Here is a 25407-nt window from a genome sequence, read left to right as displayed (position 1 = left end):
TTCCATCCTGTATCTCATGTGCCCTCTCCACAGCCCCATAAAAAATGGTCTCCAGATTTGGGTTGAAGAAGCTGATGTTTCAAGTAGTGAAAGAGCTCTGCCAAGGTCACGGAGGGATGGAGGGGCAAAGCCAGGGTGTGAAACCGGGTGCTGTGTGTGGCTGCAGGCACTTAACGTTGTCACCTGGAGGCTTCCCCAGCACATTGTGAGATCCAAGCCTCAGGAACCAGAACAGCAAAACTGTCACCCACAGAAGCCAGCGCCGGGGACTGCAGTGCAGATAGGCAGGCGTTCTTCACAGCAGTGGCTACTGCGCACTCCACTCACGCAGCAGCAGTCCCCGGATGCCTGCCGTTCACCCGAGGCTGCTCTGAGTGCTTTGGATACGGCAGGAAACACACAAGTCTGGCCCTCACACAGTCTATTTGCAAAGTTAAAAGATAAGTAAAATAGATGCCAGGCAGGGTGATGCATGCCTGTAATCCAAGCCATTTGGGAGGCTGGGGCAGGAGGATCACTTGAGCCCAGGAGTTCAAGTCTAACCTGAGCAACATAGCGAGACCCTGTCTCTACAAAAAAAAACTAAAAAAAAAATTAAAAATGTAGTGTGTCAGGTCATGATCAACACAATTAAGAACTAAATAGGGACAGGAGGAACTGGGCGTTGATGCCAGTGGAGGGATCTGTGGCAAGCTGAGTGGTCAGGTGTTTGCTCAGCTGCCGTGACAAAGCCCCACAGGCCAGGTTGCTTCAACAGAAGAAGGGTATCAACTCACAGTTCTGGAGGCTGGAAGTCCAAGACCAAGGTGTCAGCAGGGTTGGTTTCTCTCGAAGGCACTGGGAAGGGATCTGTCCCAGGCCTCTCTCACAGCTTCTGGTGGAGGCTGGTGGTCTCTGGCATTCCTTGGTTTAGAGAAGCATCACCCCAGTGTCTGCCTCCATCTTCACACAGCCTTCTCTCCCCGTGAGAGTGCCTGTATCCACATTTCCCGCCTTTCTAAATTGAATTTATTTTTTTCAAAAAAAAAAACTTTTGTTTTTGAGACGGAGTCTTGCTCTGTCACTCAGGCTGGAGTGCAGTGGCGCAATCTCGGCTCACTGCAAGCTCCGCCTCCCGGGTTCACGCCATTCTCCTGCCTCAGCCTCCCGAGTAGCTGGGACCACAGGCGCCTGCCACCATGCCCAGCTAATTTTTTGTATTTTTAGTAGAGATGGGGTTTCACCATGTTAGCCAGGATGGTCTCGATCTCCTGACCTCGTGATCCGCCCGCCTCGGCCTCCCAAAGTGCTGGGATTATAGGCGTGAGCCACCGCACCCGGCCAAAAAAAAAATACTTCTTTTTTTTTAAAGACAGGGCCTCACTCAGTCACCCAGGCTGGACTGCAGTGGTGTGATCACGGCTCACTGCAGCCTCAAACTCCTGAGCCTAGGTGATCCTCCCACCTCAGCCTCCCAAGTAGCTGGGACTAGAGGTGTGCCTCACCATGACCAGCTAATTTTATTTTTTGTAGAGATGGGGTCTTGCCATGTTGCCCAGGCTGAACTCCTGGGTTCAAGCGATCTCCCACCTCAGCATCCAAAACAGTGGGATTACTGGCCTGCACCACCATGCCTGGCCTAAATTTCCCTCTTTTATAAGGACATCAGTCACATTTGATTAGAGATCACACTATACCAGTGTGACCTCGTCTTAACTGATTACATCCCCAATGACTGTATCCAAATCGGGTCATGTTTTGAGGTCCCGAGGGGTTAGGACTTCGGCATATGAATTTGGATTGTGGGGTGGGGGGAACATGATTGAACCCCTCACTGGATGAATTCTTGAGAATGGGCAGCCAGAAAAAGACCTGATTGAGGCCAAAGAGCAAGCAATGTTGGGAGCTTAGGAAAGATGGTTCTGGCCGAGGGGCCAGGGAGCCCCAGGTCAGTGCATGCCCGCTGTGCGCCAGCTGCTGCTCTGATTCTAGCCTGACTGAACATGACAGTGTCCAGAGAGAAGAGGAAAGCAGAGTTCCCATGGTCCTTGGAGACACCTGTCCTTGGGAGGCATCAGAGCTTTCCCCAGCATTTGGCTTTAGGGCGCTTCTCCCTGGGGCTTCATCCAGGGACGGCAGTAGGTCCAGTCAGTGCCAGCCTCAGCTCCGCTCCACCGGCGCCAGGGTCACAGTTTGGCAGGCCCCCAAATACTGCCCCAGTCCAGATGGGTCTGCAGAAAGCCAGGGCAGGCCCGGACACCAGGGGAGGCTGGGGGCCAAGGCAGCCTCTTTTTCTCTGGGAATAGCACTGGCAGCCCCGACCCACATCATGGGGTGAGCAAGTGTCCCCAGAGCTCCTGCCCACAGGCTGATGGAGGTACCCCGGGCCTGGGAGCAGCACGGCTTCCCCAGAGACCTCATGGGCCCCGTAGTGACATGCTCCCTCGATTCCCACCCCTACCAGGCGGAGCTGGCCTCCAGCCCCACACTCCTCCTTGTGGGGCTGTCCTGTTCCCCTGCTGGGCCACCTGCTGCCCTATGAGCAGGGGCAATGTCTGTTGTTCCTTCTCTGGAACATGATAGGAGCTTCTCAGAGGATGGTGTGTGTGTGTTCTCGGCACACAGATTCTGCCCAGTGACTCCTGAGCGGCGGCTTCTCCCTGCGTTCTGGTCTCGGTTACCTTGGCTCATCAGTTCTGTGCCCCTCACTCAAAGGGAACGAGCTTTCGCACAGGTTCAAGTCCCCACCCTTCTCGGGAACACAGCTCCTGCTCCCTCCTCCATATCCCAGCCTCCTGACGAGGCTGTGAGTCCTGTCAGGCTGCCCCTTCACAGGCAGAGGGGTTCCGCCGTGGTCCTTTTCCTCCTTCTGGGCCCATGGGGTCTGCACGGCCGTCAGCGCCAACCTGAGAAAGCACTGAAGACCTTGTCTTGCATTGGCCTCTGGGCTCCCCTCACCACCCTCTTCACACAAATGATGAATGTACCATTTTGTCAAAGCACCCAGAAGGTTCTCTTCAGTTTTCTTTGATTTTGCAAAATATAAATCCAAAAGGCACTGAGTCATTTAATATTGAACACTTGAGTGGATTTGCATACAAACTCGGGGTCCTCCCAGAACTCACGGCCCCCGTCAGGGCTTCCGTGGCGAGCTTGCTCTTTGGCAGGGGAGTCTCGTGTGCTCCCAGTAGCTCCCAGCTTGCTTGCCCGCTGCAGCATGGGCTGCTTTCAGGCACCAGGACCTATCTCTGGCACTGGTTCACTGTCCAGCACATCAGAGAGGTAGCCACCCACAAGCCGCGGGCCCTCAGTTGCTGGGCTTTGTGACATAGGAGTCACGCCTGCCTCCTTGAGGATGGTGAGCACCCAGTGAGGAAGCGCTGCCAGGCACCCCGGCTCACGGCCCATCCCTCAGTGAGCTTGCCACCATGCGGCTGCAGGCAGTGAGCGTCAGTGATGATAATTGTTCCCTGCATGATTTCTAACACGCAGTGTTGGCTTTTCCTAACCCAACATTCAGCACCCTCCTCAATGCTTTGGCCACATGCCTGTACTAATCTCGGAAAGTGGTTGTGTTCTCAAGGTGTCGTATGCTCGCCCGAGCTCAGAGGTGATCAAAGACGCCAACTTGTACATCAGCGGGCTCCCTCGGACCATGACCCAGAAGGACGTAGAGGACATGTTCTCTCGGTTTGGGCGGATCATCAACTCGCGGGTCCTCGTGGATCAGACCACAGGTACCAGAGGGGCCCCAGATGCGTGGGGAGGGTGTTCTCTAGGTGGAGGCTGGGTTTTCTAGGGAAGGCAGATCACCGTTTGATTTTAAATGTCATTAGTTATTCTGCAAACGAGGACAGCACCAAAATGAGAAGCCGTTGACTTTGGTTTGAGGAGGCTGAGGAGGTAAGATGGCATTAAAAGAAGCTGGGGGCCGGGCGCGGTGGCTCACGCCTGTAATCCCAGCACTTTGGGAGGCCGAGGCGGGCGGATCACGAGGTCAGGAGATCAAGACCATCCTGGCTAACACGGTGAAACCCCGTCTCTACTAAAAAAATACAAAAAAATTAGCCGGGCGAGGTGGCGGGCGCCTGTAGTCCCAGCTATGCCAGAGGCTGAGGCGGGAGAATGGCGTGAACCCCGGGGGACGGAGCCTGCAGTGAGCTGAGATCGCGCCACTGCAATCCAGCCTGGGTGAAAGAGCGAGACTCCTTCTCAAAAAAAAAAAAAAAAAAGAAGCTGGGAATGTCTGGGCGTGGTGGCTCACGCCTGTAATCCCAGCACTTTGGGAGGCCAAGGCGGGTGGATCATGAGGTCAGGAGATTGAGACCAGCCTGACCAACATGGTGAAACCCTGTCTCTACTAAAAATACAAAAAATTAGCTGGGCATGGTGGCGGGCGCCTGTAGTCCCAGCTACTTGGGAGGCTGAGACAGGAGAATGGCGTGAGCCCGGGAAGCGGAGGTTGCAGTGAGCCGAGGTCTTGCCACTGCACTCCAGCCTGGGTGACAGAGCGAGACTCCGTCTTAAAAAAACAAAAACAAAAAGCTCGGGATTAGGCCAGCATTTCATGTACAGTGAAAACACAGAGATTCTAGCACCTTCCCTCAGGCACCCAAATGTCCTGGCCTTGCCCATGAATGGGGTGAAAAGGACACTGCAGGCCGGGTGTGATGGCTCACGCCTGTAATCCCAGCACTTTGGGAGGCCAAGGTGGACGGATCACCTGAGGTCAGGAGTTCGAGACCAGCCTGGCCAACATGGTGAAGCCCCATCTCTACTAAAAATACAAAAATTAGCCAGGTGTGGTGGCAGGCGCCTGTAATCCCAGCTACTAGGGAGGCTGAGGCAGGAGAATCGCCTGAACCCAGGAGGCAGAGATTGCGGCGAGCCAAGATTGTGCCACTGAACTCTAGCCTGGGCAACAGAGCGGGATTCCATCTCAAAAAAAAAAAAAAGGATACTGCAGCCAGGTGTGGTGGCGCGGGCCTGTCATCACAGCTGCTCAGGAGACTGAGGTGGGAGGATTGCTTGAGCCCAGGAGTTCACAGCTGTAGTGAGCCGTGATCGTGCCACTACTCTTCAGCCTGGGCAACAGAGCAAGACCCTGTTTCTTAAAAAAAAGAAAAAAAAAAAGGCTGCTGCACATTTGTCCACTGTGGCTTTCATTGCAGGCATTTGGGGTGCAGTAGTCTGATGGCCCAAATCCCCAGAATTCGGATGCCCCTCTCTGGGGAGCACATCTAAAGTGCACAGAGCACATGGCAGTGAATTCCTCTAATGGGTAGGCAATCCTGGCCACTTTGCTGGCCCTCCCAGTCCGTCCTGGCACTGGACGTAGGCTCTGGGCTTTGTGTGATGCCGTCAGGCAGAGATGAGCAGGGGACACGCGCACGCCCACGGCTGTGCTCCGGCCCCGCTGCCTGGCTCGCCTGCCGCACCAGGCTAGGAACTAGTGCCCCACCACATCCTTTGCCAAGCCCTGCACATGGCCCTGCCTGGGGGACAGGGAGCTCGGGCCACCCTGTGGGGATTTAGGATCGCTCATCTCTGTTTGGGGCAGGAGCAGGAGTGTGCTAACTAACCAGGAGGGAAGAGTCTGCTCCCCGAGCCCAGTGAGGCCCATGCGTCATATGGGTGGTTTTCATATTCTTCCCACATAGACTGTGTGCGCCCCACCTGGCTGTGATGTTGAAATAACACCGAGTAGTTGGGCCACAGGAAGTCATGCTCTGAGGTGACCTCTTTGAGAGAACAGTAGCACTCCCCCAGCAGCCCAGAGCCTCGCCTTTCATGTGCACACAGGTGGGGCCTTCCTGGCCTGCAGGCTGGAGGGGCACGCACATTGTCCTGCATCCCCTGAGCAGCGTGCTTTGGGGTGGGCGGCCTTATCAGTCTCTCTCCCTCCTCTCCGGCTGTAGGAACCCCACCTGGCATGCACTGGCCCTGCCACTGCCAGCCTTTGGTCCCGCTGGGGCCCGAGGAGGGGAAGGGCCCCTTTGTATTTCATGGGGGCCCTGGGGGCTGCCTGTAGCCTAGCACAGACTCGCGCCCTGGCACCGGGCAGTGCCGAAGGACAGGGCTCACTCGCACGGCCGCCGCCATTCTGCCTTTGCTCTGGGTCGTGGGATGCCAGTTACTCGGTGTAAACTCCCCTGGTCTGCACCAGAAGAGTCTCCTGTGGTCCCTGAAGTCCCCTCACTTACCTTCAAGTGCCAGCCGAGCAAACGATCCTGTCAGTGGGCCAGTGTGTGGGTTTATTGCCCCCCATTCTGCACTGGGGCATCTGAGCTGGCTGTGCAGGGCCCGGGGCCGGGGGAGCCAACCTCACTGGCCCACAGTCCACTCCCCTCCTCCTCTAGACCCCACATGCATGGCTCTGCCTCGGCCTGTTTGTGTCCAGTATGGCCCTGATGAGGGAAGCCTGTGCTCCACTTGGAGCCCCCCAATGCCTGAGAACACGCCTCCAGCCACCCAACTCTCCTGGGGCCTTCCCTAGTCTCTTAGGCACACGCAGGCCACAGGCAGGGGGAGCTCACCTCTGCACACAGCTGCTGGGGGCATTGCTTCCTTTCCCTCTGCAAGGTAGTGTCTCCCAGGGTGTTGGGGGCACCTCAGTATTGCGCCCCCAGGGTCGGCTGTGAACCTCAAGGTGGCGTAAGGAACCTTTGGCATCTTTGCAGAGCAGTGAGGGAGGCAGAGAGAAGGGAGCCAGGAGGGTCTCCCGGCTCTGCTTCCCACCCCAGGGTGCAGAATTGGTGGGAAGGTGAGGCTCCCATCCCAGGGCTGTGGCTCCCTCTGCTGGAGACAGAGGGTGCCTGTTGCTGGGATCTCATGAGGCCCAAGGCGGCCAGCAGGGAAGAGAAGTGTGTGGCAGGCCAGCCTGTGTGGAGTTTGCCTTCCTGTGACGGGCTTTTTAGTGTTAAATAGATGAGGATGGCCGGGCGTGGTGGCTCACGCCTGTAATCCTAATACTTTGGGAGGCTGAGGTGGGAGGATTGCTTGAGCCCAGGAGTTCAGAACAGCCTGGCCAACAGAGCAAGACCCCCAACTCTTTTTAAAAAAAAGAGAGAGGAAAAAATCCCATCCTGAGCTGACAGAGCTTAATTTTTTTTTATTCCTTTGCTTCTATATCCACCTTAATTGTGAACTTTATAGTGTATTCATCTGGAGGTTATGCCGTTTCTTGGACTCTGCTGTTAAATTCTAAAAAACACAAGGGGGGCCAGGTGCCGTGGCTCACGCCTGTAATCCCAGCATTTTGGGAGGCCAAGGTGGGTGGATCACCTGAGGTCAGCAGTTCGAGACCTGCCTGGCCAACATGGCAAAACCCCATCTGTACTAAAAATAGGCCGGGCACAGTGGCTCACGCCTGTAATCCCAGCACTTTGGGAGGCCGAGGCGGGCGGATCACGAGGTCGAGAGGTCGAGACCATCCTGGCCAACATGGTGAAACCCCATCTCTACTAAATATACAAAAAATTAGCCAGGCATGGTGGCAGGCACCTGTAATCCCAGCTACTGGGAAGGCTGAGGCAGGAGTATCGTTTGAACCCGGGAGGCAGAGGTTGCAGTAAGCCGAGATCGCACCGTTGCATTCCAGCCTGGGCAAAAAGAGCGAAACTCCATCTCTAAATAAATAAAGTAAAATAAAATAAAAATCAGCCGGGCATGGTGGCAGGCGCCTGGAGTCCCACCTACTTGGGAGGCTGAGGCAGGAGAATCACTTGAACTGGGGAGGTGGAGGTTGCAGTGAGCTGAGATCCTGCCATTGTACTCCAGCCTGGGCGACAGGGCAAGACTCTATCTTAAAAAAAAAAATTAAAAAACACTAGGGGAAGAAAAAAACAAAAAACAAATGCAGAGCCATCTTCAGAAAGTATACATCCATTAAATAATTGAGTGAATTGATATCCCCCTGTGTTAAACAGCATCCCTCCTGCCCCCCTTACTAGAGTTTTCTTCGTTTCACTAAGGCAGTTTGCATTTGAAAGCCACTCTACAACCCTAGACAAGGAACCCACACTTGCACGCATGCCTTCTCTCCACTGGGCCACAGGGTCTTTAGAAACAATGAAGCCATCTGCTTGGAGCCAGCTTCCCTACAAGCCGGCCAGCGTCAGCTCTCAGTCATATTTGCCTAAAGTTAGATTTTCATTTAGGTTTCCAAGACTTGACTAAGCTGTCATTCGTGTCGTGAGAGACTCAAAACAGCATCTATCAGGGTTATGTTTTCAGGTGTTCCTTCTGAGCAGCAGCTCAGAAATGAGCTTGAGCCCCAGAATATTCCTGGTACATGTGCATAGCGCTAGGTCTGACCTTACTAAAACTGCTGTCTGTGTGCTCACGGGGGGCCTGCAGTGTCGCGATTGTGGGGGCAGCTGGCGGGACCCTCTGGGAAGTGCTGGAGTAAGGTGCCGCGTGAGGCGTGGAGACAGGACATTGGAACAGTTGGGTGCCCGCTGGACAGGTCACCCAAGACCCCAGGCTGCCTGGCTTTGGTCGTTGTTTGTTACCATGCGCCAGAGGCCTTTGCCTGGAGGAAACCTGACTTAAGACACCCTTTGACTAGAAGTCTTTCTTTTTCCTTAAGAGGTGAGATCTTACTATGTTGTCCAGGCTGGTCTTGAACTCCTGGCCTCAGGCGATTCTCTTGCCTCAGCCTCTGGAGTAGCTGAGACCACAGGCACGAGCCTTGGCCTGGCTTGACTAAAAGTCTTGAGAACCAGGGTGTTTGGGTTGGGCTGTCTGTGACGGCCTCTCCCACTGGGACACACCCACGACTCCTGCCTAGTGATGTCACTCTCAGACTGGCCCCTCAGCTGTCACCTCTCCCACCCCTGGGCCTTCCCCTGACTCCATCGTGTCCTTGCCCCAGGAGAAGGAGCTAGTCCGCTGCTCAGTGTGCCCTCACCCCCATCCCCCTCATCCAGTTCCTAGCCCGCTCCCCAGGTTCCTCAAGGGACGGGCTACTCATGTTTCCCTCCCGGGCCTAGCATATGGACGGGCAGGGGTGGAGGACAGCCATGCTCTCCTTCCACCTGCCTTGCTCAGCATCTCACACCCATGCCCAGCTGACCAATGCCCCCCACAGCAGGACGGGCCTCAGGTCTCACACTGCTCCGTCCAGGGATTGGGTTCAGCTGGGAACCCAGGACTGGCCCTTGGGTGGCTCAGTTGAGGTGGCAAGAGAAGGTGCCCTCTGGGCTTGGCTGCTGGGGCCCTGGCCCTTCCTACACAGGGACCCCAGGCCTGCCTGGCGAGCCTGTGGATAGGTTCAGCTCCGCTGTGTGAGCCTGGGCAGTGTTCTGGCCTCATTTGATTCTGATGGCAATTTGGGGCCCACGGGAGGGTGTAGGACCTTAGAGTGGAGTATCCCAAGACAGGAGTGAGGTAACAGCAGCAACACGGAGCTGGCAGGGGGTGGTCACAGGACCCCACTCCCTCCTGGCATGAAGGAGAAGGCATGCAGGCTGAGCTGGGCACCTTTGCAGCAGGCTCGGCCACGAGGCCTGCTGTCACAGCGGGCCCAGAGACAGCAGCCAGGAGAGTGGCCCCAGAGCCCAGGGAGGATCTCTCAGACGCAGTCCCCACTCTGACCCTGTTACCCACTAACCACACACCACACCCACGCACCCACTCTGTGGCGGGCATCTGGCGGCTAAATAGTGATGGTGGATGTGCTGTTTACTAATGTTGCTTTCTTCCAAATAAGAGGCCTGGGTGTCTACTGGGGATGTCTGTCACCAAAATATCTTTGGGCGCCGACACTGTGGAGTCATAGTTTCAGCCGGGAAGAAAGTCTGAAGCTTTAATCTTCTGTTAGTCATTGGTTTTCTTTACTCCATCCATTTGTTTTCACTTTTAGGTTTAATTTTTGTTTATTTCCTTAACCAGACTTCCAGCCTGGCCCACAGTAGACTGACCTGACTTTTGCTTTTCAGTTTTGAAAGTTCTAGCGGTTTTCCCCCTAACTCCGTTTTTGTTGATTTGTTAAAAAGGTTTGTCCAGAGGGGTTGCGTTTATCCGGTTTGACAAACGGTCGGAGGCAGAAGAGGCAATTACCAGTTTCAATGGTCATAAACCCCCAGGTTCCTCTGAGCCCATCACAGTGAAGTTTGCAGCCAACCCCAACCAGAACAAAAACGTGGCACTCCTCTCGCAGCTGTACCATTCGCCAGCGCGACGGTTCGGAGGCCCCGTTCACCACCAGGCGCAGAGATTCAGGTGGGTCGGGAGGGTGCGCACTCCTGAAAGCCATACTTAGCCCCGCTGGCAGGCGACGGCACAGCCACAGAATAGAAACCACGGGGATGCTAGACTGATCCCGTCAGAGAGCGCGTTTCAGAATCATTCTGCAGCTCCACACCACAGCCTCCGTCAGAAAGGTGTCTGTAGGAAAGCCGTTTACTTCCGATGGGGCGTTGTCTTTCATGGGAATCAAAACAGTGACTCCAGGCTGGACACAGTGGCTCATCCCTGTAATCCTAGCACCTTGGGTGGCCGAGAGAGGAAGATCAATTGAGCCCAGGAGTTCAAGACCAACCTGGGCAATATTGTGAGACCCCATCTCTACAAAAAATTCAAAGCTGGCCAGGCATGGCGGTATGCTCCTGTCGTTGCAGCAACTCAGGAAGCTGAGGTGGGAGGATTGCTTGAGCCCAGGAGGTTGAGGCTGCAGTGAGTTGTGATCATACCACTGCACTCCAGCCTGGGCCACAGAGCCAGAACCTGTCTTTTTTTGTTTTCATTAAAAAAAAAAAAAAAAAGACAGCACCAGTCCCCACCAGTTGCTGTGAGTGTGAGCACTTAGAGCTTCGGCACGCAGTTCCTAGTAACAGCAGAACAGACCTGTGAGCTTTAAAGATGGTTTCATGCCCAGTGTGGGGGAGCACACACCTGTAATCTCAGCTATCAGGAGGCCGAGGCAGGAGGATTACTTGAAGCCCCGAGTTTGAGCAGCCTGAGCAACAAAGTGAGACCCCTGTTCCTACAAAAAGTAATGAAAAAACGGGGCGTGGTGGTGCTGGCCTTTAGTCCCAGCTACTCAGGAGGCCACGGTGGGAGGATCGCTTGAACCCAGGAGGTGAAGGCTACAGTGAGCTATGATTGCACCACTGCACTGCAGCCTGGGTGACAGAATGAGACCCTTTCTCTAAAAAATAAATGAATAATGAACGTCTCATATTTGTGGGAGAAAAGACGCTGCCTTAGGTATACTCGGGTGACAGCAGATCTTCCAGAGTTCTTAGACATTTGATCAGCAGCCCTAAGGCAAACCTTTTTCAAACACCTGCCTTGTGGAGTCATTTGTATTGGTGAATGTTGTATGTATGCATTCTGTTTATAAGCCCTGTCCTAGAGGGGAGCAGTTTTCCCGGATTCCTTAGCCTTTCCATCCTGAAAATGGTTCTGGCTGCCAGGATGAAGTGGGATAGAGGCGATGAGAGTCAGGGCCTTGGACTCCAGGATCTGGTGTGCTGTCGCCTCAGAAACAGCAGAAGTCTCAGTGTCAGGACTGTTTTGTTTTGTTTTTGTCAAAACCTCAAGGAGTGGCATCAAGGGCTTATCTCAGGTATGACAAGGATAGATTTCCCTTTTTTTAAATTTTTAATGTTTTCATTTTTTGTTGAGATGGGGTCTCACTATGTTGCCCAGGCTGGTCTTAAACTCCTAGCCTCAAGTGATCCTCCTACCTCAGCCTCCCAATGTACTGGGATTATAGGCATGAGCCCGGCCCCATCATTGTTTTAACAGTGAGGCTGGGTGGGCGCTGCCCAGTGCCACACATGCTGCTGTGAGAGGTGTTATTCTCATGGCTGAGTTACCCAGCGTTCTCAGCCTGGCTCAAATTCCAAAGCTGGCCTGCCTTCCTTGAGGTTTCTGGCTTGAAGACAAGGCTGGGGAAGCTTCTCTGGACGGAATGGAGCTGAATTTTAAAATCCAGCTATAGAAATCCCATCATACAGTCGGCACTGCTCTTGATGGGGTGGCCTATGTGGGCAGTGGGGTTGGGTGAACTGCTCCCTAGCCTGGAAGGAAAACAGGGAAGGTTGGAGGAGGAGACATGGGACTCTGGTCCCAGTAACGAGGACAAGAAAAGAAAGGGGAAGCCAGAGAAGTGGACATTTCTGGTCGAGCAGGAAAGTGAGTGGCAGGGCAACCACCAAGACAAAGGGATGGAAAGAAGTGGGGAGGGCGGGAGAGTCTGGAGGGAAAGAGGGAAAGATTCGCTTAGGAGGCTGAGAGAAGAGGAGGAAGAAAGACCCAGACTGCAGGGAGTTTGCAGTCAGTCCCTATCACGTCCAGAAAAGCCCAGAGATAAGGGATGGAAAAGAATTGGGTTGGAGGAAGAGAGGAGAAGATTTATGACTGTCAAGACCAGAGAAATCAGCAGGAGAAAAACTACCAGCAAGAGTAATTCCTAAGAAGGCTGGGCGCATTGACTCACGCCTGTAATCCCAATGCTTTGGGAGGCCAAAGCAGGAGGATCACTTGAGTCCAGGAATTTGAGACCAGCCTGGACAACATAGACCCTGTCTCCTTAGTCTTTCCATCCTAAAAATGGCTTTACAAAAAATGTAAAAATTAGCCCAGCATGGTAGCACACACCTGTGGTCCAGCTACTCAGGAGACAGGAGGATCACTTGAGCCTAAGAGTTTGAGACCATACTGGATAACATAGTGAGACCCTCTCTCAAAAAAAAGAAAATCACCCTTGGGCTAGTGAGCTGCCCCGCGGCAGCTGGTGTCCTCTCGTGTCTGTCGAGAGGGTGAATCTGTTTAATTGCACTTGAAGGCACTCACTTACCCCAGCTGGGGCCTGCAGGGCTGCACTTGGCTGATAGGGCCATAGCCTGAAGACCAGTTTTATTTTGGAGCAGGTGATGCTTCTCTGCATGCATCATGCAGCTTCACAGATGCCGGCTTCACAGATGTATGCTACTCAGATATTCCCAAACTGACCCTCAGAACTTTACTTTTTTTTTTTTTTTTTTTGAGACGGAGTCTCGCTCTGTCACCCAGGCTGGAGTGCAGTGGTGCGATCTCGGCTCACTGCAAGCTCCGCCTCCCGGGTTCACGCCATTCTTCTGCCTCAGCCTCTCCGAGTAGCTGGGACTACAGGCGCCTGCCACCACGCCCGGCTAATTTTTTGTATTTTTAGTAGAGACGGGGTTCCACTGTGGTCTCGATCTCCTGACCTCGTAATCCACCTGCCTCGGCCTCCCAAAGTGCTGGGATTACAAGCGTGAGCCACCGCGCCTGGCAGAACTTTACTTTTTTAATTTGAGAAAGTTCCAGAGGGAAGCATGGCTTTAGGAACTGTTTTGTCATCTGCCTGAATCCTTATTATGGCATCTGTCCGTTTTCAGAAGGCTTTATTTTATTTTATTTTAGTTTAGTTTAGTTTAATTTTTGTTTTCTGAGGTTTTTGTTTGTTTTTTTCCTAGAGATGGGGTCTCTCTGTGTTGCCTAGACTGGTCTCAAACTCCTGGCCTCAAGTGATCCTCCCACCTTGGGAGGATCTCAAAGTCCTGAGATTCCGGGCTTGAGCCACCATGCCTGGCCCAGAAAGGCTTATTTTTTATGTAAATAAAAGTATCACTGTGGAAAGAGCCCCACGTGTGTGGTCAAGTTTGGTGAGCCTGCAGTTGCTGGTGTCCCAGGGCCCTTCCCTGTCCCTTGAGTTCTCAACCCTCAGTGGTTTGGCCCCTGACCCTCGTGGGATATTGAGCTCCAGCCACAGAGGGTTGGTTGCCTGGTGCTTGGGAAGGAATTCTGTGCCCTACAGTGGCCCAGGCAAAGGCGTGATCTAACCAGAGACCACTGGGCTGTGAACCCTTGGGGGCGGGTCATGATGAGGGGAAGGTGCAAAATTTGGAAAAAGGAGTTCAGCCCCTGCATGTACCCCACAGTACGAGGAGTTTCCTCCAGGGAGAGCTGAGGCTGTCAGAGGCCTGCAGAGAGTTTCCTCAATGGAGGACCAGAAGAGCCCATCATCTAAAATGTGGGGAACCACAGGAACCCCTAAACAGAAACCCCCCACATACACAGTAGGAGGAGTGGAGGGCACCAACCAGCCCCTCAGAGTCAGCTCCCTACAGAACAGGGTCCCGCCCCTCCACTACTGTATTTAATTCCTCCCAGGGTTTTGACCCATGCAGGTGTCTCGACCGTGAGCACCTCGTGGCTGCGCAGAGCGGGATGGGACCCGGCGGCCATGGTCAGCATGCGTCCAGGCCTTGCCTCATCCCCAGGCCGCCTGCACTGACCGTGGCCTGACGCTTGCTCTCTGTCTGCCAGGTTCTCCCCCATGGGCGTCGATCACATGAGCGGGCTCTCTGGCGTCAATGTGCCGGGAAACGCCTCCTCCGGCTGGTGCATTTTCATCTACAACCTGGGGCAGGACGCCGACGAGGGGATCCTCTGGCAGATGTTTGGGCCGTTTGGCGCCGTCACCAATGTGAAAGTGATCCGCGACTTCAACACCAACAAGTGCAAAGGGTTTGGCTTTGTGACCATGACAAACTATGAAGAAGCCGCGATGGCCATAGCCAGCCTGAATGGCTACCGCCTGGGGGACAAAATCTTACAGGTTTCCTTCAAAACCAACAAGTCCCACAAATAACTCGCTCATGCTTTTTTTTGTACGGAATAGATAATTAAGAGTGAAGGAGTTGAAACTTTTCTTGTTAGTGTACAACTCATTTTGCGCCAATTTTCACAAGTGTTTGTCTTTGTCTGAATGAGAAGTGAGAAGGTTTTTATACTCTGGGATGCAACCGACATGTTCAAATGTTTGAAATCCCACAATGTTAGACCAATCTTAAGTTTCGTAAGTTATTTCCTTTAAGATATATATTAAACAGAAATCTAAGTAGAACTGCATTGACTAACCAGTCCCTCTGGATGGTGGTGAACCTGAAGCATGCTTTAACCTCTAAGACTGTCTAACACGCGTTTCATTCAATGTCTCCACAGACTGGGTAGCAAAAAAAAATCACCTTTTAGTTTTAGTTTTTAATCTAAAGATGTTAGACAGATGCTGAGTGTGCGTTTTCTCAACCGCTTCAACATTGTAAGCGATGTATGCTTTGGTTGACAGGAAGTTCCTTTTCCAGGCAGGTCCCGTTGCCACCTCCTGCTCACTTAGTCCCAGGCTCTGCCGAGTGGTCCTGGGAATGGCAGCGGGCCCGACCAGCGTGGGCCACCACTGGGGCCGCGAGCCGTGGGCCGCGTGCCGGGCGGGCCCTCCAGAGGACACAAACGTGTTTCGTAAGCCCAGGCACCAATGGGAATGGACCAAAGAGTTTCAGGGAAACTCCAGTATATTCCAGAGTCAGATCTAAGCTCCAGGCACGCCTGAAGATGTGTTGCTACTCTGACACCCCGAGTTTCTGTCCACACATTGCATGCACGGCGCCCCACACATTGGATACTGTTGTTCACGATAATTTCTCCCGTTTTCCAGAGCATTTAACATAGCTTGGAGGCGTAAAATGGCTCTGTTTTTTAATAACACAGAAACATTTGAGCATTGTATTTCTCGCATCCCTTCTCGTGAGCGCTTAGACCTTTTTCTGTTTTAGTCGGATTTTGTTTTGGAATTTTGCTTTTGTATGAACACTCAGCAGAAAAGTACTTACTTCTTGCCAGTTATCTATTAACCAAAACCTTTGATTTGTAGTTTTAAAGATTAACCCTCAAAGTTCTCTTCATAACTGCCTTGACATTTTGGGTTGTTCTGTTCTGTTAATTTTCTTTTGCTTTTTTGTGTTTTTTGTTTGTTTTTACTTTTGCATTTAAGACCATTAAATTTGATTTTGTTTTGCTCGAATTTTGTTTTGTTTTTTATTTTACCTTTTCTTTCTTTTTGGCTAGGGAAGGTGCAGGCGGCCCAGCATTCAGGGAGGAGTCGTAAGATCTTAAGAAACCAATACTTGCCTCAAGCAAAAGCATTTCTGAATCTGTGACGCAGGAATGTGCGGTTACAGGCTGGTGGCTTTTAAGCCGGGAGCCCGGAGGAAGGGTGAAAGAGAAAGCCTGTGAAATAGGCAGGGCCAGATCTCCCAAAACTCCTCAGGACTGGGATCTGGCATTTATAAATAACTAGTATACAGAGAGAATCACAAACAGGATAACTTAGTACCAGCAGTTTTTAACCTTGACGTGAGACTAAAACGTGACCGTAGGCTGTTTTTTAGTTATTGCTCTCATGAGATGACGGCTGTATTTATCTGTTTATTTATACCTATCTATTTATGTATTTATTTATTGAAGTGGGAAATTGAGCAATAGGCAGGCACCACCGTCCCCAGAGCAGGTCAGCGTCTCGAGAGGCCCCTGGACAATTGAGGATGCCCATCCCCTCCCCTTTCCCTGATCTTTTACTGAGGGGCTGTGTGCTCAATCCTTGCAAATTGATGATGTTGCCATCCGTACCCAGGCCGTGTCTCATAAAATTCGGCCTGGTGCCAGAGAGGACCTCCTTTCTCCCACAGAATCCCAGTTCGTCAGGAAAAGCCAAAACCGAGGCCCGTTTGCCCAGATTCGACACAAAAGAGGTCCCTGCTCTGTTGCCCAAGAGCAGTCTCTATCCTGGGACCAGAATGTTTTCCTGGAAAAAGAAGCCTTTCAGGTTTTCCTGGGCCAGCATCTTCTGATGGAAGGTGGGAGCCAACACCCTTCTGATGGAAGGTGGGAGCCAACATCTTCTGATGGAAGGCGGGATTCCCGCTTCTGAAACTCCCCCTGGAGTCTCACTCCCACACATGCCCATAGCTAGCATTCAACAGAGAACTCTGTCTTAAGCTTCAACTGTGAAAATGATGACGGGCTTGTAGCCAGCACCTCAGCTTCTTTCCTTGCCCCCTTTTATCTGAATTTTATCAATTGTTCTGATGCTGGGACAGGTGAGAAGAAACTGTGAAGTATATGAGCCTTTGAAAGTTCCCTGAAGTTTCTCAGTTCAGGAACATTCTCATTGTATGTGGTCTCCGCTGTTTGAACAGCCTTCTAGCTAAAAAATTCCAATGCCTTTATTTGGGAGTCTTAGCTTGCAAGCTTGTGGAAGGATTTAGCTTTTGAACTGTCACTCCTGAAAAGCAATCTCCGTTCCATCAAGGTTCTAGTTGCTGGCCCTGTGCCCTCAAAGTTCATTACATCTTACCAAGGCCTGTTTGCAAAGGGGAGATCCCTTTTCTTAAAAAAGGCTCAACCCAAAAGAAACCATTTCTTAAAAAATTTTACATAGATCAGTTGTATTTGTATTTAGCAAAAATGAGTGCTCTCCTTTTATTTGGGAATTTCGATGAAAAAGCGTTCAGAGTAGATAATGTTCATTTATCAAAAATCTGGTTTGGGAAATACCAAAGAGGCTTTGATTGAATTCCCTTTTGACCTGTGTGTAACTTCCTCTGGTAGTTAGACCCCAGGCAGCTCCGAATTTGTGAACCTGCTTCCTGATGAATTCTCCCTTGTTCCCCCTTGGCTCTGCCATTATTTCGTTTTCAGTGTAATTTGCCAAGCCACAGTTTTCTGTGCTGGCTGTGCCTCTAGTCGCAGCTCTGTGACTGATTCCCTCCCGGGTGCTGAGTCCCCTCCCCGGCCACCATCCTGCGTGAATATCCTGAAATTCATGGGCTTCCTCGGGGGCCCGCCCGCAGGTGGTGCTGGGTGGGTTCCGCCACCTTCTCCTGGAAGGTGAGCCTTTTCCTGGCCAAGGGCAGCTGCCTTAACCTCTGAGAGTCTGCGCTTGGCCTTAGTCCTGGAGACCCAGCCTCCAGGGACTGAACCGTGCTGCTGTCAGGAGCCAAGACCGGCCCTTTGGAGCCGGCAGCCCAGGGGTCCCTGCTGGATCAGAGAAATAGAAGCACCCGAAGACGGTTAGTGGCAATTCCTTGACCCGGTTTGCTTCCAAACGAAGGCCATTTGTCCACCAGGCATTGAAAAGACATGACTTACCCAGTCCGGCATCGGATTTGAAAAATCGAAATTGACATCACTCAGCTGTTACATTTCACATCTGATTCAGCCCCGTTTTATTTCCATGTGCTTTTCGTAGCCTTCCTCTGTTGGATGAAAGGGAATAAGAATTCAGCTGACAGGAGGCCTCTATCCTGTCCCTCCACCCCACCCTCCACCTCAATCCCCTCCCATCTTCCCCAGACCTACCTCACCTACTAGGACCTGAGGCAGCTCCTTAGCAGAGACCCCTGGGGTTTAGCAGACTCTGGGGGTCAGGGGGTCCTGTCCCCAAACTTCCCAAGACAGCCCTGAAGTCACAAGTGCTTTCTTTTGAGTGGCATTGGCAATTGGCATGTAACGATGGCAGTGGAATCTGAATCTGGGATCCCAGGCAGGGTTCACATTTCCAAACCTTTTGATTTCCCCTGACCTCTAATGGCTGGATCCTATTTTTCTACAACCCTTCAGTGACATCGTTCAGGTTTCTTTCTTGGCCATTTAAAAAAACAATTTTTTTTTTCTCACTTGTAAGTCACCGCCAGTACCTAAGTTAGGCTAACGGAGACTTTGACAGGACTGGATTTTTCTTCCACCAGAAGAGAAGGCTTTTCCGTTGGTTTGGGGCCACCTCTTTGACCGTGACCGTGTGATGTTCCGTTTACAGCAGTGACTTGCTTTGGGGGAGGGGAGGCTCTCTTAACCGATTCCCATGTTGTACAGTAGATGGTTAGACCTTTTGTATATTAGTGTGTTTTAAGTTATTGATTTGTTTTATATAAAATAATTTATTTTTCAGGTGCCATTTTTCATTTTAACTTTGTTTTTACATGGGTTTGTTTTCAATAAAGTCTGACACTGGTGTCCAAAAGTCAACAATAAAATGAATCCCATTGTGTTCTTTTGAAGATGCCTATGTAACTTTTAAGCTTTTTAAATTATTTTCAGAAAAAAAAAAAAAGCCCTTATCAGTTTTTCATCAGCCCATTGCCTTTTTATTTTTATTTTTTTAATCCTTGTGAATAAATGTTCTTTAGTGTTTTAGGAGGAAAAAGCAAACCTAGATTTTGATAACCCAGAAGACTTCAGAAATAAAGAAGCTTTGAAAGAAGACCATTTTTCAAAATTTTAGTGAAGTGTGAATATTTTTTGTCAATGGCTTTCTCAAAGAGAATGAAACTTTTGCACCATTTTCAGAGTTTTTATAGAGATGCCAAATTGATATATTTACATGTAATGGAAACATGAAAAAGTTTTATTAAACAATTGTTCATAGCTGTGTAGACATTTTAATTCAGTTTCCAAAGCTCTCAAAAAAGCGTATTTTTGAAGTACGGAGTGATGCGGTTTGGGGCGTGGCTTACAGTTCCAAACGACTCAATTGTCCAGATACTCAGTTCTTTCTACAGATAGCAGGTTCGTGTTAAACACTGTATGTTAACTATGACTGGAATTCTGTGATATTTTGGTAATAAATGAAGTGGGATCATTGCGATGTGCTGGTGTAGGGGTGATGGTGTATGACTTGTGAGCAGCCCACAGCCCAGTAATAGAGTGCCAGGGGATGGGGACCTCCTCCCTCCGAGGTAAGCCTGTGCCAGGCCCTGGGAGCCCACGAGGGGACACCCAGTTCGGGTGTGCCCTGTGCTGGCTGACCCACGGCCCTTCAGCTCCCACCCAGATGCCCCTCTTCTCCAGGTTCACAGGTCAGTGGGCCCACCGACTGGCCCCTGGGTATGGCCCCCTTCCATCTGCTTCCCACACCAGTGCTCCCCCAACAGTGACCCGGGGATCCTGCCTCTTTCCCCATCTGTATGTGGAACCATAGTCACTCCCGAGCCCTGGGGCCAACCTGAGCGTCCCCTCCGTGAGACTGATCTCCTTTGGGATGGGAATGGTTAGGAGTCTCAAGGTCAGAGAGTCCAGGTTCAAATCCTAGCTCTGACACCACTCCCCAGCGTGCCACCCAGGGGAAAGTCCCTGGCTCTCTGAGTCTCTGCTCTACCCTCTGTGAAATGGGTCCACGCTGCCCACCCCCTCCAGATCCTCAGGAAAATGAGATCAAGTAGGGATGGTGACAGTTGCTACCAAGAATCAGCCAAGGACTGGATGGTCGCACGCAGCACCCAGAGAGCTGAACTAACATGGGCCCGCAGGCCCGCCTCTCGGAAAGCATTTACAGAGCCCGTTTTCAAGTTGCTAGTTTCTCTATTGCTTGTGCGTCTTGTGGGTCTGCGTTCATCACCTTCTCTTCCAGACGTGACTAAATGATCCCTTGGCTTCCAGGAAAAACCCATGTTGTCCGACACCACCTGAGGCCAAAGGGCCGGGGCTGTGCTCCAGCCAGAGCCCTGACAGTGCTCAGGGCCATCCCTTAGGTGTTCAGACCCCAGGGGCCGACAGCTGGGGGTCCTGCGCCCTCTGGGTAGCTCCGGTGGCTCAGGCTAGTGGATCTCCTGACTGCTCAACCTGTGAACCCAGGAGAAAGGGGTCTGGGTGTCTGTGCCTTCCAAACTTAAGAATGCATCTGCCTCCCACAGGGGAGCATCATTTCAAAGCAGATTCAGCTTCTGCAGGTCTGGTGTGGGCCTGGGAATCTGCATTTTTCTTTCTTTCTTTTTAAAGACAGAGTCTTGCTCTGTTGCCCAGGCTGGAGTGCACTGCCGCAATCTCAGCTCACTACAACCTCTGCCTTCCGGGCTTAAGCAATTCTGCTTCAGCCACCCAAGCAACTGGGATTACAGGCCCACGCCACCACGCCCGGCTAATTTTTGTATTTTTAGTAGAGACAGGGTTTCACCATGTTGGCCAGGCTGGCCTCAAACTCCTGACCTCAGGTGATCTGCCCTCCTCAGCCTCCCAAAGTGCTGGGAGTACAGGCGTGAGCCACGGCGCCTGGCCTGAGACCCTGTATTTCTCCCTGGTGACACCAGTGTCAGAGACTCACCTTGAGAAGCAAGAAGTTTAGAAGAGTCCCCTGTGTGGGACGAACCTTAATGAAACCTGACAGCCCCCATCTCTACCTTGGCTCCAGGGATGGCTTCCATCCCCGCCTCACCCCAGAATTCAGAGCCCGAGAGACCCAGCGAGGCCCCTGTGCACGGCAGGCGACACTCGCGTTCCATGAGACCTCTCCAGACCCCTGCCTCTGGGGGCTAGTTTCATTGCTCCCTTCAAGGTCAAGGGTCTGAGGCATGCATCCTTTTGTCCTTGGGTTTTGCATGTGTGTGTTTCAACCTCGATAATTTCTTAGCACAATTTAAAAGGATTTCTGGAAGAGAAGGAGAAACATGCCTGCGTTGTCTGGAGAACTACAGTTTGTGTTTAGTCATACGAGAGCCAAGCTGTGACATGAGAGTGTTTTTATTGGGGCGGGGGGGAGCACAGCGAATAGACCTCTCACCCTCTGCTGCCCCTGATCCTCTGCCACGACAACTTCAGCAAGCCTTTTTTTTTTTTTTTTTTTTTTTTTTGAGATGGAGTCTTGCCCTGTCGCCCAGGCTGGACTTCAGTGGCGCGATCTCAACTCACTGCAACCTCCACCTCCCCAGTTCAAGCAATTCTCCTGCCTCAGCCTCCTGAGTAGCTGGGATTATAGGCGCACACCACCACGCCCAGCTAATTTTTTGTATTTTTAGTAGAGACGGGGTTCATCATATTGGCCAGGCTGGTCCTGAACTCCTGACCTCAGATGATTGTCCCACCTCGGCCTCCCAAATTGCTGGGAATACAGGTATGAGCCACCCACCTCGCCTGGCCAGGAAACCATGACGTCCCACAGCAGCCCTGTGGACGAGGGAGCGTTGATCCCAGGTTAAGGGCTTAAACATGTTCTACTCCACCCAGGAGGGCCCACCCACTGAGCAGCAGGGAGAACAGACGGCACGCCTGCCCCACACAGTAGGGGTGCTGAATGCCGGGACGCTCTGGGCAGCAGGGGCAGGGCCCTTAAGGGAGTGACATTGGAACAGGAAGGACGCAATAGTGAATGTTAGCTTTTTGCTTTACACAGTACTTTACCGTTCATGCACCCATTTCACAGATGACACAGCGGAACTTGGCAGATTGGAAAACACACGCTGTGCTGGTGATAATTTTCTTAGTTGGATGTAGAGCATCCTGGCTTTCAGCCGCCCCCTTAGTTTTGTGCCTCTGAACTATGTTTCAGGGTTTAGACATGGATGGGAAGTTGAGGGTGGGCAAGAGGCTGAGTACTGCCTGCATGACCTGCAGGGGTAGACAGGGCTTAGGGGCTCAGACACCAGGGGGCCTGGACACCCTCCATCCTCTCACCACAGGTCTTGAGGCCACCCCAAACCAAGCAAGGAGATCCCCCCACGAGCTCCTCCAAGGAGAAGAGACGGCTCCCGATCCCCGCCTCACCCCAGAATTCAGAGCCCGAGAGGCCCAGCCCCGAGCCAGGACCCTGTGTGTTGCGGGGGACGTTCGAGTTCCACCAGTCCCCTCTGGACCCCCGCCTCTCGGGGGGGGCTATTTCCATTGCTCGCTTCAAGGTCAAGGGTCTGAGGCCTGCATTCTTTTTCCCCTGGGCTTTGTGTGTGTTTCAACTTCAGTAATTTCTCAGCACAACTTAAAAGGATTGCTGGAAGAGAAGGAGAAACCTAGACACCTGCGTTGCCCAGAGAACCATGGTTTGTGTTCAGTAATACGAGAGCCGAGTCCTGACATGAGAGTGTTTTCACTGGGGGGCGAGGGGCAAGGAGAGCGCGGGTTCCCTCCCACCTCGGGGCGAGGGGCAAGGAGAGCGCGGGTTCCCTCCCACCTCAGTGTCCTCAGAGCCTGAGGAGTTCTCAGCAACCTGTCCTGAGAACTGGTATGAGGAGGGAGGATCGCCTGAGCTCAGGAGTTCAAAACCAGCCTGGGCAACATCATGAGAGCCTATCTCTACAAAAAATGTAAAAATGAGGCCGGGCACGATGGTTCACGCCTGTAATCCCAGCACTTTGGGAGGCTGAGGTGGGCAGATCACTCGAGGTCAGGAGTTCGAGACCAGCCTGCCCAACATGGCGAAACCCCGTCTCTACTAAAAATACAAAAATAGGCCGGGCGTGGTGGCTCACGCTTGCAATCCCAGCACTTTGGGAGGCCTAGGCGGGCGGATCACGGGGTCAGGAGATCGAGACCACGGTGACACCCCATCTCTACTAAAAATACAAAAAAATTAGCTGGGCGTGGTGGCGGGCGCCTGTAGTCCCAGCTACTCGGAGAGGCTGAGGCAGGAGAATGGCGTGAACCCGGGAGGCGGAGCTTGCAGTGAGCCGAGATTGCGCCACTGCACTCCAGCCTGGGCGACAGAGCAAGACTCCGTCTCAAAAAAAAAAAAAAAAAAAATTAGCTGGTTGTGGTGGCGTGTGCCTGTAGTCCCAGCTACTCGGGAGGCTGAGGCAGGAGAATTGCTTAAACCTGGGAGGTGGAGGGTGCAGTGAGCCCAGATCATGTCACTGCACTCCAGCCTGGGTGACAGAGCAAGATGCTATTTAAAAAAAAAAAAAAAAAAAAAAAAAGCTGGGCACAGTGACTCACACCTGTAATCCCAGCACTTTGGGAGGCTGAGATGGGCGGATCACCTGAGGTCAGGAGTTCAAGACCAGCCTGGCCAACATAGTGAAACCCCGTCTCTACTAAAAATACAAAAATTAGCCAAGCATGGTGGCGGGCGCCTGTAATCCCAGCTACCTGGGAGGCTGAGGCAGGAGAATCGCTTGAACTCTGGAGGCAGAGGTTGCAGTGAGTCGAGTTCACGCCATTGCATTCCAGCCTGGGCAACAAGAACGAGACTCTCTCTCAAAGAAAAAAAAAAAAAATGGCCGGGAGTGGTGAAATGCACCTGTATTCCCAGCTACTTGGGAGGCTGAGGTAACAGGATCACTGGAGGCCAGGAGTTCGAGGCTGCAGTGAGCTAGAAAAGAAACGAAAGGAAAGGAAAAATGTGCAGGACCTGTTGGTCAAAGATGACTAAGAATTTCAAAATTGTTGCTGGGCGTGATGGCTCACGCCTGTAATCCCAGCACTTTGGGAGGCCAAGGCAGGTGGATCACGAGGTCAGGAGTTCAAGACCAGCCTGACCAACATGGTGAAACCTGGTCTCTACTAAAAATACAAAAATTAGCCAGGCGTGGTGGTGTGCGCCTGTAATCCCAGCTACTTGGGAGGCTGGTGGCATGTGCCTGTAATCCCAGCTACTCGAGAGGCTGAGGCAGGAGAATCACTTGAACCTGAGAGGCAGAGGTTGCAGTGAGCCAAGATCACACCACTGCACTCCAGCCTGGGTGACAGAGCAAAATTCCATCTCAAAAAAAAAAGAAAAGAAAAAGAATTTCAAAATGGCAACAGAAAGCATTAACCCAAGCTGGGGGCCCTTGAGCACCTGCCAACCTCCCCTGCACTCTCTCCGCCTCCTGGGCAGCCTCCTCCCTCCGGGGTCCCTCCCGGCAGCTGCTGAAGGCCCTGGCTGGGGAATTCTCTCCCAAATACCTGATACAATCGAGTCTCCGCTCAGACCTTTTCAGTTCATCTTAGGACTTCTTGTAGACCGTGGCCTTCACCTTCATTGCAAGGATGGCATTTTGCCTGTTTGGTTTTCTCACAGTGAGGGATGTTAATGCTGGGGGATGGTGGGGGAAGAGGAAGAGGAGGAAAGGGAGGAGGGGGAGGAGAGGAAGGAGAGGGGAGGCGGAGGAGAGAAGGGGAGGAGGAGGGGGAAGGAGAGGGAGGAGGGGGATGAGAGGAAGGAGAGGGGAGGAGGAGAGGAGGGGGAGGAGGAGGGGGAAGGAGGAAAGGGAGGAAGAGGAGAGGGAGGAAGAGGAGATGGAGGAGGAGGAAAGGAGGGGGAGGAGGAGGGGGAAGGAGGTGAGGGAGGAAGAATAGGAGAGGAAGGAGGGAAGAGGAGGAGGAGAGGGAGGAGGAGGTGGAGGAGGAGAGGTAGGAGGAATGGCATGGCAGCTGGCCGAGGGCCCGTGGAGTGAGTGGGCATGGGTAAGGAGAGGAAATTGCAGCTGAGAGAGCCAGCGCATGGAGGGAGGAGAGGGAGCAGGCCTGGGCAAGGCCACTGAATCGGGCTCCTTTCCAGTTGACAGAACCCAGGATAAGAGATTAGGGGAAGTGTGCACCTAGGAAGGGGCAGTTGACAAGGGGAGTCATGACAGGACAGGCCCCAGTGCCAGTTTCTATCAAGTCAAGCCTCATGGAGACAGGCCTGCGGGTCCTCAGCGAAAGCCACGGATCCCCCAACCCACAGCCTGTGGCTGGCCACTGGCCAGCGTCAAAGAGCTGGGGAAGTCGAGACCATGGAAATAGCCTGTAATGGACCTGGGACCTCTCAGGAGAGATGCCGGAACTGCCCCGGTAGGGCCAAGGGCCTCCAGAAAGTCTGGAATCCAGGCAGGAGGAAATGATGCCTTGGCCACAGCCAGTTTTGAATATTTTTAGAAGACAGTGTCTCACACT

At 52.4% G+C, this 25407-nt stretch overlaps 1 protein-coding gene across 2 annotated transcripts in view; it reads left to right on the top strand.

The window, feature by feature from the left end:
- The window catches only part of ELAVL1 (ELAV like RNA binding protein 1), a 47801-nt gene extending 28372 nt beyond the window's left edge, over nucleotides 1-19429 (top strand). Inside the window, exons 4-6 of one of the 2 annotated variants that reach the window (XM_030807828.1) lie at nucleotides 3563-3716; nucleotides 10068-10203; nucleotides 14281-19429. In XM_030807828.1, coding sequence (XP_030663688.1) covers nucleotides 3563-3716; nucleotides 10068-10203; nucleotides 14281-14605 — 615 coding nt within the window. In that variant the 3' untranslated portion in view covers nucleotides 14606-19429. Of the gene's footprint in view, nucleotides 1-3562; nucleotides 3717-9977; nucleotides 10204-14280 lie in introns of both variants that reach the window. The other variant, XM_030807827.1, reaches the window with a different exon arrangement.
- The last annotated feature ends 5978 nt before the right edge of the window (nucleotides 19430-25407 follow it).

Source organism: Nomascus leucogenys, unplaced genomic scaffold, assembly GCF_006542625.1.
Source record: "Nomascus leucogenys isolate Asia unplaced genomic scaffold, Asia_NLE_v1 Super-Scaffold_241, whole genome shotgun sequence".
Taxonomy (NCBI): domain Eukaryota; kingdom Metazoa; phylum Chordata; class Mammalia; order Primates; family Hylobatidae; genus Nomascus; species Nomascus leucogenys.
This window is presented reverse-complemented; position numbering and strand designations above follow the sequence as displayed.